At 53.3% G+C, this 14,913-nt stretch overlaps 4 protein-coding genes across 4 annotated transcripts; 2 read left to right on the top strand and 2 right to left on the bottom strand.

Annotated features, from left to right (window-relative positions):
* Positions 1-434: 434 nt before the first annotated feature.
* JN550_001800 (uncharacterized protein) lies at positions 435-1,070 on the top strand (the record flags this gene model as incomplete). Its single annotated transcript, XM_049313024.1, has 1 exon — positions 435-1,070. One exon carries the CDS (start codon positions 435-437, stop codon positions 1,068-1,070), a length of 636 nt encoding a protein of 211 aa, XP_049175861.1.
* Positions 1,071-1,177: 107 nt separating this feature from the next.
* JN550_001799 (uncharacterized protein) lies at positions 1,178-2,508 on the bottom strand (the record flags this gene model as incomplete). Its single annotated transcript, XM_049313023.1, has 3 exons — positions 1,178-1,315; positions 1,394-2,361; positions 2,424-2,508. The coding sequence occupies 3 exons, from the start codon at positions 2,506-2,508 to the stop codon at positions 1,178-1,180; spliced, it is 1,191 nt and encodes a 396-aa protein (XP_049175860.1).
* A 1,529-nt stretch (positions 2,509-4,037) lies between these two features.
* On the top strand, positions 4,038-6,418 carry JN550_001798 (uncharacterized protein; the record flags this gene model as incomplete). Its single annotated transcript, XM_049313022.1, has 7 exons — positions 4,038-4,048; positions 4,120-4,192; positions 4,254-4,319; positions 4,375-4,523; positions 4,578-4,700; positions 4,759-5,344; positions 5,393-6,418. 7 exons carry the CDS (start codon positions 4,038-4,040, stop codon positions 6,416-6,418), a joined length of 2,034 nt encoding a protein of 677 aa, XP_049175859.1.
* Positions 6,419-13,513: 7,095 nt separating this feature from the next.
* JN550_001797 (uncharacterized protein) lies at positions 13,514-14,606 on the bottom strand (the record flags this gene model as incomplete). The annotated part of the gene is made up of 2 exons (XM_049313021.1): positions 13,514-13,840; positions 13,896-14,606. The coding sequence occupies 2 exons, from the start codon at positions 14,604-14,606 to the stop codon at positions 13,514-13,516; spliced, it is 1,038 nt and encodes a 345-aa protein (XP_049175858.1).
* Between the last annotated feature and the right edge of the window lie 307 nt (positions 14,607-14,913).

Raw genomic sequence — 14,913 nt, 5'->3', positions numbered from 1 at the left:
ACACAAGATAGCGAAAAAAGGATACTCGCTTTGTGGTTCCCTATCACCTGGTATTACTTTGATAATCCTCATTTCGCCCCTGAAGCGCCAAGTCGATGTGGCCACGCATCCCGAACTATTGAGCAATCCTCGTCCAATCAATACATACGAACAGGTCTTTACGAATGTGAACGGTCCAGTACTTTGTTATGAAAGCTGATTGCTAAGCAGAACTGACAAGAACATTTACAATTATCCCATGACGAAGGGAAGCTACGTGGCAGGTGCCAGATATGATTCGACCTAGTACAAAGTCAAAATCGTGAAACCAAACCCATTGTCTGTATACATCAATGCGTCTCATGAGATTCATCAGGTTCAGCCTGCCAAATCCGTCTGGGTATCTGCTGCCATTTGTCCTGCGTAGTCGTCGCTTTCACAGAACTTGATACATTATGCCGCCACAACACCGCAAAGCCTCGACCACCCACTCGGTCTTCACGAGGCCGCCGCCCTCTGCCGTGACCTACGACCTGTCAGTCCCTCACCAGGCCACCATCACGCTCCCGCCCGGCTCCGCGTGGACCTCGGGCCCGCACTGGCACGAGATGCACACCGAGTTCTTGCGGGTCGTCTCGGGCGCCGCCGAGATCCGGTTGTGCGGCACCCTGCTGCCCGCCGTCACCGCCGCCGATGGCACTATCACGGTGCCACGCGGTGAGATCCACGAGTGGAAGCGTAGCAGTAGCACTCTTCAAGACGAGCCGCTGGTCGTCAGCGAGTGGACGCAACCCCGGGATGGGGTCAAGGAGGTCTTCTTCCGGTGTGTCAACGGGCTGCTTCTCGAGTCCGACCCGGGGGAGGCGAGGAAGCGGGAGCCAAGGGGAACGTCTCAGGGACGCTGGAATGATACGTGGCAGCGGTGGATATTGGAGCTGGAGCTGATGAATGTTTTCTGGCGGATGGACAACTGGCCGCTCCTCCTGCCAGTGGGCTGGCCGGGCATCGTACAATGGATCGCGACGAAGGCTGTGCTTGGGGTTGCGTTGGTACTTGGTTGGTGCTTGGGGCGGAAGGGGGTGTATAAATAGTATACCGCTTGTGGACAGGTTGACGTGAGTGTGAGATGCAGAGTATTGTCAAACTCTACATGCTGAGTAGACACACAGCATGAGTTCAGAACTAGAGTTCCCAAATTTTACAGTTTAGTCTTTGCTCCTGATAGACTATACACCCCTTCTTCGAAGGCCTTGATCAGCTCCTCGATCTGCGGGTCCGCAGGTGGTAGTAATTGGGTGCCGAACACACCACAAACCCCTGCGGTACGGTCAAGGAACTACACGCCGATACATCAGTGACTTTGCTCCTTCTCCTATACAAGTTCTTCGAGGGGGCGTGCCTCAATATAACTTACCCAAGACAAATTAGCATTGCCACTCCATAACATGGCATTCCGCTTGCGGAACGGGTGCTTGTCCCCGTCGATCAGGATACCCCCGAGACCCCAGTCGTACTCCTCGGTGTCGGGGAAGTGCCCGACCGCCCACTCCGGGTGCTTGAAGTTGGCGAGCAGCGCCGCCTTGGCCGCGGGCGACAGCTGCGGCCGGAACATGGCCTCGGTCGTGGCGCGGCGCAGCAGCCGCCCGTCGTCGACCAGCAGCGAGCGCAGGATCTCGAGGTAGTCGGCCAGGCCCGCGAACGCGCCCTGCCCGCCGGCGGCCTGCGTGAGCCCGGCGCTGATGTTGATGGGCTTGCGCGACTGCACGGCCTTGCCCGTCGCCGCGTCCCGGATCGCCATGGCGGCCCGGCGCGGCTGCATGTCGGCACGCGCCTCCGGCCAGAAGGTGATGTCCCGCAGGCCGAGCGGGCCCCAGATGTTCTGCTGCATGTGCTCCTCCAGCGTGGTGCCCGTCAGCTTCTCTACAACCTGGCCCGCCCAGTCGAGCCCCGGCCCGTAAAGCCAGCCTTCGCCGGGCTGGTGCAGGAGCGGCGTGCCGAAGGCCTCGTCAATGGTGGTGCGCGGGCCTTCGGGGATTTTGTGGTACTCCCTGTACTTGACAATATCCGGGCTGAGAAAGTCGTAAGCACCGCCGAAGCTGTGTGTCAGAAGCTGGCGGAGGGTGATGGGTTTCCGCCTCTTCTCCACTGTGGGCTTCCCGTCCTCCGAGAAGCCGGTCAGGACCTCCTGCTTGGCCAACACCGGGAGAAGCCCCGTGACGTCGTCATCGAGCTTGATGAGCCCGCGCTCGACAACTTGGAGGGCTGCGATGGTGGTCATGAGCTTGGTCATCGATGCCATAAGGAAGATAGTGTCCTTCTCCATGGGCTTCTCTTCCGGCACGACCGTCCTGCTACCGAAGGCATTGTAGTAATTCACATTTCCTGACAGATGTAAGTCATTACTTGTCTGAGGGCTTGGGGGTTCAATGCGATTCGAATAATACCTGATTTATCCTTTGCAAGGAGCACGGCCCCGAGTATAGTGCCATCTTGTACAGCTTTGTTCATCAAAGTCTCAACGCCCTCCATTTCGACTCAATTTTGGATGTTCTAGCCGAATGAGTTGTGTGGAAAATCGTGCCGACAGAAGAGTCCGTATGTCAAGAAATCGGGACACGTTCAGCGCGCCATCAAGTCCCTTCATCATCAGTTACCACATGGCTGATTACCGACGGGGGTATTCTTACCCCAACGTGGCATTGCCGAGATCTGGGTGTTCCCCGCTTCGGGCGGCCCACCAAGGTGATCATTGATCACCCTGCCACGGAAACATAGCCTATCTCACGATGGCCATGGCCGTAATTGGACTGTCTAGTCTACCACAGCGTCTATGTAGGACGTTTTGACATTTGCGAGGTAGTTTGAAAAGCCGGCTACCGGCAGTCGGTCTAGCTGTGTATGTAGCACCCACCCACTTACTTCTAGTGCGCGGCGGGTGAAATATCACGTCTTTTGTCAGAGTCTTCCATATTCATAGTCTTAACAACCTCCAGCATCCGGACAATCAATTGTGACAGCTGGCCCAAAATGGCTCTGGGTTAATATATACAAAATATCACAGGTACGTGAGTGAATGACTTTCTCCTCAAAAGTGTGGCTGTCAGACTCTCGTCGCACCGCCACCGGCTTCAGACGCGGGTGCCGTGCTCGGCGGGCTAATGCCTATGGAAGCCGCGGAAGGCCTAAAGCTCGGGGGGAATTTGGCGAGGAACGCTTCCGGCAGCTCACTTCTAGTGGACGAGATTGTACTGATGCAATCGTATTTCTAAGCATCGCCCAACTAGTCTGCCGGGACCTAGTGGTCAGCCCCACATGAGAGGAGCCGTTGTGAAAAAGTCATCCCCAAGCCGCCTGGCGATCTGGGTGAGGGAAATCATCGCTGCTAAGGTAGAATAGTTGGCGATTCGATCAAGACTTCCTTTTTCGGCAGCCTCTGCTTTCCCGGCCTAAAGATAGAGGTATAGCATCCCATCCCGCGCGGGCTCCCGGCGTTCTAGGCTTGACTATACGGCACGCGCCGTCCGTCCTGTCCACTCGCAGGCCCCGGCCATTACGTGCTCGTACGCTGAACTGACATCGCCAATCCAGGGCGTGCCGCGACCCAGTTTCCATTACTTGATTCGCGCACTTGGACATGGGCATCCGGTCCTGAGTGACTTGTGCACGTGGGGGGCCAGCCGTACCAGTTCTCTCTCGTTTTCTAGAATCTCTGGAAGCTTAACTCAGCGGCTGCTTATCGACGGGCTCGGCTACCGGGACTGGACTGGGTTGGCTTCAGATTAACTTCTTGCTTCCGGAATAACGGCGCGGCCGAAACTCTCTCAACTTGTTCCCAAAGGCCATCACTTGTGTGGTCGGCAGTGAGTGGTCGGTTGCCTATCAAATCGATCGTCGGCGACGCTCCCGGCATCTGCGTTCTCGGTATTGAAGCACGTATATCGTCGACACGGAATTCCCGTAAGACCGAGAACCTGTGGCGGCTGATCACTGGGGATTTCGCTTCAGTGCTCGGTATTTTCAGCAGTCTTGCGTCCAAGGATCCGCACGACTCTAGAAAGATGGGTTTGCTGTGTGTGAACATTCGAGTCTTCCAACAGAGTTCGCTCGTCGACGTGACACAGATTTGCTAATCCGCTGCAGTGCGCTAGGCACGGCGCTCGATTGGCCGGATGCCAAACAGCACGCGAACAAAGTCAGAGAATGGGGAATCAAGGTACATATCACCCATGCGGACCGTAGGGGTTGATGATAAGCCTCTTACTAACCCACGGTAGCAACTGCTTGAGATTTGGAGCAAGGCGAAGACCAAGGAGCGTGATGCCTTACTATGGGGGGATGAGGTAACAATCATATGCCTCACTCCTATTGGATGGAAGACCCCTGACAGAGGTACAGGTCGAGTACCTAGTCGTCACCTACTCCAAGGACGACCCAAAGGTCCTCCTGTCGCTCCGCCAGGCCGATATTCTCACGGCCTTGGCGGCTGACGAGGAACTATCTGCCAAGGGCGGTGGTGTACCTGCTCTGCAAGATCCCCAGCATCAGTAAGAAAACCACACGACAGTCCAAGAAAGGTCACAAGCTGAAATTTCAATCAGGTCGAACCCTCTCCCAGTCTTTCACCCCGAGTTTGGGAGATTCATGCTCGAGGCAACTCCCGGTAAGCCATGGGGAATTGGGTTCAAGGAGCTTTTGGATGTCGAACCAGACATGAAGCTTAGGTATCTACGCCAAACCCACTGTTGCTCCCATCATAGCAAATTATTAATGTCTTATCAGGAGAAAAATTGCGAAGGAGCACATGAAATCGAACGAGTACCCTATCACCCTCACTACTTTCCCTCGACTAGGTGTTCCAGGCGTCTTTACAGACCCCTATTTCCCCCCATCGGGTTCGAAACTGCGATCACAGTTTGTTCCAGATGAGATAGCCAACCCCCACATCCGTTTTCCGACTTTAGCTGCCAACATCCGTTGGAGACGAGGCCGAAAGGTCCAAGTCAATGTGCCAGTCTTTCACGACGTGAAAACGTCCAAGCCGTGGAAAGACCCGTCTGTCAATTATGACCTCCACAATTGGCCAGAGGATGATGACGTGAGGAACGGCGCGAGTCCTGATGACTTTATCCACATGGATGCAATGGCTTTTGGCATGGGAAGCTGCTGTCTTCAGATAACCTTCCAAGCCAAGAATATCACGGAAGGGAGGAAGATGTACGATCAGCTCAGTCCCATTGGGCCGATCATGTTAGCTCTGACAGCAGCAACCCCAATTTACAAGGGCTTTCTGGCGGACACTGATGTCCGATGGAATCAAATCAGCAGGGCAGTGGACGATCGTACCCCTGAAGAACTGGGCGAGAAGGTACGGAATCTTGTGGATGTGTCTGACCTTGGAAGCTAACTCATACAGCCCTTAAAGGAGGATAGATGGAGAATACCGAAGTCCCGTTACGCATCCAACTCAACATACATATCTACGGACAACAGGCTTAGGCCCGAGTATATGGACCCAAATCTCGTCATCGACGAGTCCATCAAGGAGCAGTTGCTCGAAGGCGGCATGGATGATCGGCTCGCGACTCACTTCGCCCATCTCTTCATCCGTGATCCCATTGTTATATTCTCAGAAGACCTGAAAGAGCTGGACATGACCAAGGCCGACCATTTCGAGAACATACAGTCTACTAACTGGCAACACATGCGGTTCAAGCCGCCGCCAGCCGGCAGCGACATTGGATGGCGTGTTGAGTTCAGACCGATGGAAATTCAAATCACAGATTTCGAGAACGCCGCATTCTCCGTTTTCATGGTCCTCATCACGCGCGCCATCCTATCGTTCGATCTGAACTTCTACATTCCCATCGCCAAGGTTGATGAGAATATGGAAACAGCACATGCTCGCGATGCAGTCCTAGAGAAGAAATTCTATTTCCGCAAAAACCCCTTCCCTACACGTCCGGCTCGAAGTGCCGTCGCCTCCGGCACCAGCACACCCGTGGTCAGCCGGCCGCCGACGCCCACCGGCCCCGTGGAAGACGAATACGCACTCATGACTGTGGATGAGGTCATTAACGGCTCAAATTCCGAGGAACACGACTTCCCTGGACTCATCCCCATCGTGGAAAGTTACCTCGATTCCGTCAATGTCGATGTGCGAACGCGGTGCGAGCTGGATACCTATTTGAAACTCATTCGCTTGCGAGCTAGTGGCGAGCTTTGGACAGCAGCCAAGTGGATCAGACACTTCGTCAGCAAACACCCTGCCTACCAGCAAGACAGCGTGGTTGACGACACTGTCACCAAGGACCTGGTCGGTGCTGTAATTGACATCTCTGATAGAGAGCAGCTTGGCAAGGGCTGGAAGGGTCTCGACGTTCCAGACCTAGAAAGGTTGCTTGGAGGGTTTAGGGGTGGATGTGGAGGCTCCAGAGACTAGTTTATAACGACTTGAGCGATCGTCTATAGAGTTGCCATTTGTAGACTCAGTACTATGATACATCCTGAAATTCAAACAACGATTGTTACTAGCGTCAGCATAGTTGATGACTATTGGACCCTGACATTATTTGCTAATATCCTATAACGTCCGTGCCAAACTAAGGGGCATGCCGTTTAACCGTTCAAAATATTGACTCCATAACTTGCACCGAAGTTTTGTGTCAAGGTATCCCCTAGTCCACGATTCAAAATCTATAGAGATTGTCTAATGGCTGGGTTGCTGGCATTTGAATTCTAAGCGCTTAGAAGCGAGCCTTACGTCTTATACTTGATAGGAGCTATAGTCTGAGCTGCATGAAGGCTGCAATGATCGGACACTCTCGCAACACTTCCCAGTCCCTGAAGGAAACTTTGCGTTATTGTTGAACTGGAAAATCTCCGATCTCACAGCTTGTGTACCTGTTGGAAGACAGGCCCACTCAAGACTTTTGGCTGCAAATTCTTCCAATGAAGGAACGTTACCAAGTCAGCCTCGTCAGTGGTTGTGCACCGAGCCCCGAGCCTCTCACGTGTTTTCAGATGGAACTACTGAACTCTAATGAGATCGACCGTTACCGCGCTACGTTAGGCAGAAACCAGGAAATCTCCTACGTATTTTAGTGCCCGATGGAGAGAAACTTGCAGGTACTTCTGAGGAACCTGACTGGCGCTAGCATCTGTACCATAGTAGAGGAGAAACTACCTAAGGCTTAGTCAACGCATCTAGAGATCCGGATCTGCACATTTCTCGGACGGAACTAAGCCTCCTGGGGAAGTATCGCGAGAATTATCTAAGACTGCGCGTGATTGCCTTTTTTGGCAAGGACTGCGAGGATCACTCAGCCTTAACTTACGAATACCACCGCCTGCAAAATATTGGTTGAATAGGCGAAATAGTTAAAATTCAATCTGACCGCTCTTTACATTAGACAAACATTTCGTTTCTTCATTCATATTGTGGAACAATTCTGATTTAACTATGAATTTTATTTCCCAAGCATTATATGATACCATGGCCGGCAAGCATCCGAATGCCAGATCATGAAGATCTCCAGGGTATCATCGTTTGTTATATCCCAGTGTAGAAAGGTCGAACTGCGGCTGTATTTGAATGATCTACTCCCTATTTGCTGCCCAATTCCGTAATAGCTGCACCCCAGAGGGTCCATCTCATATCCTCAACCAGGATGACCAGCTGATGTGGTAAGACGAGTGCACTATTGACACGACCGTACATTGCATATTAGCACGAACGAATAGAGATGGTCCATACTGCACAGGAGTTGCGGTTTCTCTCACTAGCCCCTTCCCGATGCATAATCAGGGTCACACAAGTGAGATCGCAGATCAGATCTGCTTTCAGTCCTGGGGTCCTGTCCAGTGGCGGTCTAGAGCGTTAACACTTAAGCAGCCCCCTTGGCAAGGGTTCACATGCTGTTCTTAAGGTAGGCGAGGAGGTGGGTCTGTCTCATGTTCCTCTACGAGAGCAAGGTACTAGACATAATGTGTCCTGATGGACCTCGGTGAACCTTCTGTATAACCCGGTGAAGCTATTCCGTGCCCTCAATGTCCTGCGTGGGAGCAACAAGATGCAAAAATCTAGCTTGCTAACACTGACATCTCCCGCGGTAGCGGAGCCAGGTCCGCATACGACAGACCGATCGACGGATCTGCAGGGCAGCTAAGCGTGGACTGAACCAGCGACTCGGGTATGCCCAGAGCCGTGATCTTGTCTGACCAAGGGTGCCCACTTGGGAAACCCCATGCAGGACCTTGGATCGACTCGATCACAGGGCAGCGCGTGGTAGCAACCCCGACTAGTTACGCGTTTCGCCATTGTCAAATGCCCATCGGTTAATAGCGCCTCTAAGCGAGTGGGCACTAATATCAACACCAGTATCGCTTAGTGAAGCGTGGCTTTTTGGGGGTGTGGGAGCCTGACCAGGGTATTCATTCCAGGATTCTTCTTGGGAATGCCCAAGCGAGCGACGCATTATTGAGGATGGTATTTCTGTTCAGGGCCCAAGCCAGGGGCAGGTCTGTCTGAATGAAGACAGCTCGGCTCGGCTATGCTATTTTGCTCTACAAGAACGCCTTTGCTTTTGATCTGTCCGTTTTATGTCTCAAGGCGAAAGGCTTGCAGAAGAAAATAATGGCGGCGGATACCTCGTGGCCCGGTTTCTCGGTTCGTTAGGCTAAAGGGGCAGGCGGCACTAAAGTGTTTTCTTTTTCTGCTGTATGCATTTCCACCTGATGATCGTCATGTTTCTAGGCCTTCCACGGCGTCTAGAGCCAGTCTCTCGACTGATGTTGAGTTTTTGATCATCTCGGGGGAACGGCAAATCAGGTAGTTGGACCAAAGGGCATGGTCAATACGACGCTGAGTTAAGTCACCTGGCCTAGCTGAGATCTGGCGATTCGCGATTCGCGATTCGCCCAGGGTCGCGGATCTGACCCGCGGTGCTATTAGGAGCTGGCTAGGGGCACGGCCTCGGTATACCGGAACAGTGCCGTCATGGCGATCTCACTGCTGCACGATTGTCTAGCTTCGTTCATGTGGTGGCTCTAACACACAAGCTCCGCGTGCCCGTCGCGTGGCAGTCGGCAAAGACCAAACGCTGGCTTAGCTGGGATCTGTAGCATCATAACGACTTCATTTTCACCGGCTGGACTTTGTTTTTTACTACAGGTCTTATTAACTAGACAGTGACAGACCGGCCGTGGCTTTTCGGCCAAACTCTAGCCTTGAACCAGGCTTGAGCCCATGTGGAGGAAGCTATTCGCCGCGGGATCGATCGACTTCTATACCGATATTTTCACTAGTGTCAGCGGCGCGAACCCTATTTCTGAGCTAGGCTATAGTCAGGATGCCCCGGCAACCCTGCCTGCCATTTCCCGAAACCTGCAGACTTCAGCAACCGATGTAGTCAGAGCTAGTGTCGGCCTATCTCTGTGAAGTAGACTCTCACCGTACGTCATTTGCAACCCAGCTTGAGGCCATCCATAGTGATTCTTGAGGAAGTGGGGGGTGGAGATCTTGTTCTTGGCCAAGTCCAGTGGTCCGGGTGCTGACTTGACTTTGGCGCCATATCGAGATCGGTTTACCACTATTTTTTGCATAGGTCAGAATATCGAGCATTTTTCGGCGGGCTCCGGGCATTACTAAAGTGCATGATTGTTTTAATGTTAGCAAAACAGACCGTTCTGAGCCGACAGTTTGTCTGCGCGCGACCACCTCGAGGTCTCAAATAGTTGACGCAAATAAGGATTGTGTCGGCATATAGTTTGAGTGACTGCATAATGCCTAGCCGATCCGGAGTGCGTCGTCCGATGTATGAGATGAGTTCGACGGTCAGGGTCCCGGCCACCTCCACGTGGCTTTGAAAGAAGGCGTCGGCCACGCGGGATGAGACTACTTTCGATACCCGCCCAATAGCAAAATGCTCTCCACAGGTCATGTTTCCTTGGTATTCGTTTACCGGCCACTACTTGCCCAGGTTCCTGTATGCGATGCGTCAGACCTTGGATCTGTGTGGCGGTTGATCTCAGACATAGGGGCTGTGCAACACGAGGAACGGGCGATGGCAGCGATTTGTGCCTTGTCCGGGTTGGCTGGCTGGCATCCTATTGCATTGCTTGGGAAGCTTAAGACGAAGTGTCTGAGACATTGATTTGAGATTGGACACATGCCTAGCACATGGGACAGCAGGTCGGCGACCTTTGGTAGGGATTGATTAAAGACTTCTTCACCACCATTTTTGCATCATCTAGGAATCGGCGCTTACACAGCACGGTATATGCTTCCCCAGCGGGTGGCCACGCGATAACCCGAATCACGCATATCCGGGAGCAATGCAAAAGCAAAACCCTGTGAGATAGTTGAGGATGTGGAACGCCAGACGCCGATTTTGTAGGCTCATCTGGCCAGACACCGATCTTGTCTTAGATAAGGGGAGGGAGCACAGAGCTGATACAAGACCACACGCAGCTTCACGACTCTGCCGGGGTTTGAGGCAGTCAGAAACGGATGCTTCCCACATTGAATCCCTTGAGCGCCTGGCAACGCCTGACAATGCCTGAGTACCTGGAAGGAAGAGCAGTCGGAGCCAGCTCCGACTGAAAATTGGCCCTAGGCACACTGCTACAGCGGTGGGCCGGGGGGCATGATGGACTCATTTACCACAAGACGTGTCTATTCATGAGATGGCCCATCGATCGCCAACGGCGTTTCCGGCCCTTCTGGGCTACTATGGTAGGGCCACAGCAGCGGCCGTATGAACATGGTTACCCTGATGAGCAGCCGAAGCCTATCTAAGCGCAATCGGATCTATGCTGCCACCCGGCTTGTCCTGGGCTGGAGCCCGATAAACTCTAAATTGTGAGGTGATGCCTAAGTAAAGCCCGAGCGCAGGCGACCCAGAGGTTTAGGTACGGCTTCTCCTGACGAGAATGACTCGCGTGAACACTTCCCGAGCCTCATTGTCGGCTGTCTGCCATGATTACGAATCTGCCGAAACACTTACTATAGTAGGATTCTGGCTAACGAGGAGTAAACACCCAGGAGACGATCCACTTCTAGGTTTTTCCCGTGACGTGAGTGGATCGTGAACCTCTACGTAGGGGGAGAGGGCGATCCACACTACGTGGAATATGGTCGTGATCTGCAAGCTGAACGCCTTATACTGCTTCCGCCCTACGGGACCCTTATTTGTCGCTCGCTGTCCCTCATGGAGCAACGCGGATGATGAACCAGACAGGCTAAACCCCTTGGGCTGTCATGGTCTTGTCCGACAGGCGAGATCTAATGCGTATACTTGAAGCTCACGGGACTTGGAAGGTTGAGTTTCGCGCCGTCGTGATACGCCTATTATCTGAGAAGTGTCACGAGGGTGCCAGGACTCAGAGAAATGGCGCCTTTATGGTTTGAGAACCCGCGTTGGTTTCACCCCCCACATTCCTTTTCACCGTCTCAACGTTCCACGAGGTTGCTCCTGCACTTCTCGATTAGGACATCTCAGCGTGTGGTCTGTGATGCAATCACCCGTATATACGTGAAGCAAGTGCGGTGGTCCTGTAGGCAGGCGAAGGGCGCCGACAGCCGAGGTCTAACCTGTGGAGCGAAAATGAGCTTCCTGTCGTGATCTTCCGTATGTACGTAAAGTGTGCAGACATGCTCCACAAGGCTGTATAAATAGCTGCAAATCGGAAAGCCTCGGTCACGTTGCTGTATTGCTCCTAGTATTGTGCCTACTGGTAATAGTTCTGCAGGCAGAACCTAACCAGATTTCAATGTTGTAGCCGCACTGAGAGAGAACAGAACATAGGTGAAATGCACAAGCTACCCAGTGACTCCTTAGTCTGTGGACTGTCAACCTGAAGTCAGGATATACGTACGTTAGATGGTGCTAGGTTGTGCACTGCATGGCGGCTGACTGACTCGCATTTTACCCTCGGCCGATCCATCTCATCTTGCGGCCTTGGACCAGATCCCATCGGCAAAACTTGCTCTTGCCGCACTATCCTCAAGCTCACTTGTCGACTTGACTTGCCTGGAAAATGCGGGGGGTGAGCGCCTACATGCAGACATGTTTTGGCGCCGATGCTGGAATCAGCCACTTCCGTCGCTGGGCGGAATGTGGGAAGGAAAATGTTGACAAGAAACGGGTGCCAGAGTTGCTAGACCGGCTGCCCAGCTGACAGGGCCGAGTCGTAGAAAAGTAAGATGTTGCCAACCTTGTGCGAAATGGGCATGTCTTACCCCCGAGGCGTGGGTGGCATGTGTAAGTACGAGCTCGAAGAAACCCAAGCAAATGACGGCTTCCGCACATGTCATCGCCAAAGTTGACAGCTCACGTTACACTGCAGATAGGCCGCGTCCCGCTATCCGTAGCGCGCCGCCATTTTTGCGTCCAACACTGGAACCTGCTGAGGCACATGCCCGAGTAGTGGTCGAGACAGGAACTGCATGCCATAAGTTAACAGGAAGATCGGAACATTTGCTATTGTGCAAGAGTGTGTGGCCCCGTCCGTAGGCCCTAGGGAAGAAGCCGCAAACACACATTTCGTAACCCCATACTAACGAGAGTTGGCTAGATACACAGCTTCACTGGGAGGGATCAACTCATGATTATGTCGCAAATATTATTCATCAGAAGCCTAGTAGCTTCGTGGCTGGAATTTCTTGTGTCTGGCAGGGTAATGTCGGCATCTCGATGGCGCCCCAGAGTAGTCTCCATATCCCCTTCGTGTCCTAGCCACTTTTGTGTAGTGAGCCTTACGCTCATCGGCTAATCTCTCCCAATTCTGGCGATGTTGCCAGGGGGGCTACCTCCCTAACGGTTCCGCTTGCCATGTACCTCCTCCGCACTCTTCCTTCTCCCAAAGTCTAGACACCGGCTATGCGACGAAACGAAGCCTCGCGTGAGCCAAATTCAAAACGCCATATATGCCATGACCCTATTCGCTAGAGTCGGGATTTTCTCCCGGAAGGGTATATACAAAGCCAGGGTCGCCGATGTTGTAAATCGGGGTTCGAACAAGTCGTGAAACTTCATGTCAGGATGGGGTATAATAACACAAACATGTTTTAACCGGAATGATGCTGGGGAATCGAAAATATGAATATTGACACTTCATGCGCGGATGAGTGAACGTGACGTGACAATGGCTGCGTGGCTGTTCAGCCAGTCTGTGGACCAGCGAGCATCACCAACCAAGTCTGTCGAAGATGTGACGCAACAGAACTCAAGGAAGCTTCTGCTCCGGTGGCGAGCAGGTCGTGACACGCCTAAATGTACGCCTCGAATCGATGGATAGTTCGTCGTTTCGATGGAAGGAAACTACTCCGCTGCTTTATTAATTCTGCTGGATCTTTGATCCATCTGTCGTTTTCTCTCCAGTTTCGCGTAGTGCAATCCGCATGCGTTACAGAGTGTCCTAGCGCCATCAGGGCCTCGTCGCCATTCGGGCGTGTCGATTCTGTTGCAGCTATGACATCGGCCAGGAGGTGCCGCCCGCTATACTTTGTCAGTCCTGGGTCACCCATCCGTTGTCTTCAGGAGGCACTCACACCGCGGCGTTTCTTGACCTCACCAATCCCATAATGTTGCTTCACCCCGTCTCCATACATGGAAACCTCGTCGTCGTCGTAAGAAGATTTATGTTTTCCTCCCTCGCGCGCCTTTTCGCTGGCAATACTGTGTTGAACCACGTCTCGTACGTTCTCGATTGTTTTTCGAAGGTAATCCACATTACCCAACATTTCAGCGACCTCGCGTTCTGTCGGTAACCGTTGCGGTATTGGTTGGCCGCCGTGTTGTTCGGAAGCGATGTTCGCATAGGCCTCAGCAAAGTTGCAGATTGTCCTAGAGCTCCATGCAATCTGTTTGTCCGTGAGCGAATGTTGACACTAGATGCCACAATCTGTCAAGACTTACCCTCTGGAGACAATCCGTGTAATTCCATGTTTCGAAATGGCGGTTCAGATTATTTGAATCATACCTACGTTGAATGCCGTATTCCTCTTCGCCATGCAGTGGGGGTCGTTGAGGGTCGAACGGCGGCATGGGACCCATATGCCGTGGCGACATGGGAGGAGCCTGCGACAGAGGCAGTTGCCCTGGAGGAAGTTGCCCGGGCGGCGGAGGCTGATATACAGGTGGCGCGTGAGGATTGGACAAGGCGCTATGCCTCTGATTGTGCTCAGGAGCTTTTGAGAGCTCGCGCTGGTCGTACTGGTACACCGGACCTGGCGGGCCTGTCGTTTCAGGTCTCTGTGAGAAGTGTGGCGGCAGAGGCTGGGAGGCCGGACCTGGGTCCGCCCGGGTTGACGCTGACGACGGAAACGAGGACGGCGGTTGCGGCTGCTGTTGCGGTGGCGGCGGTGGCGGCAGGCTCTGTGAGCCTGCCATGGAGGTGGGAGTCGTCGGGGAGTAGACCGTGGGCTTCCCGCTGAACATCTCGGATATCGAGGGAAGAGACTGCCTATGTGAGGGCTCCGAGTCCTTGGAGGTCCTCCGGGAGGACTCCACGTGGGAGATCAGTCCAGGCATGGGACCTGAAGGAGGTTGATGTGAATACGAGGGCGGGAAACTCGGACCATGTGGGTGATATGCCGGAGCCGGGCTCATCAAAGCAGCGGCTGCCATACTGGGCGGCGGTTCTCGATAGTGTTGCTTCTCAGTCGGATCGCGCCGATGGAGGTTGAAAGGGTCAGGTCTAGTACTGGCGGGAGTAAAACCACTATAAGTTTTGAAAAGACCAAACAAGTCAGCCCGGAAAATGCAATACCAGAGTACAAAGCTGGGCACTAGTCTGTCGAACGAACCTTTGCCTAGTGCCAGATTCACCCGCGTCCATAGCGGGATGAACAAGTGCCAATGCCAATGACGGTACCAATATCCCCAGCCGGTCAGCTACGACGATTCATGCATCTGACTCGGCGAACACTAATGG

The sequence above is a fragment of the Neoarthrinium moseri genome (assembly GCF_022829205.1).
Source record: "Neoarthrinium moseri strain CBS 164.80 chromosome Unknown scaffold4_Wmoseri_CBS_16480, whole genome shotgun sequence".
Taxonomy (NCBI): domain Eukaryota; kingdom Fungi; phylum Ascomycota; class Sordariomycetes; order Amphisphaeriales; family Apiosporaceae; genus Neoarthrinium; species Neoarthrinium moseri.
This window is presented reverse-complemented; position numbering and strand designations above follow the sequence as displayed.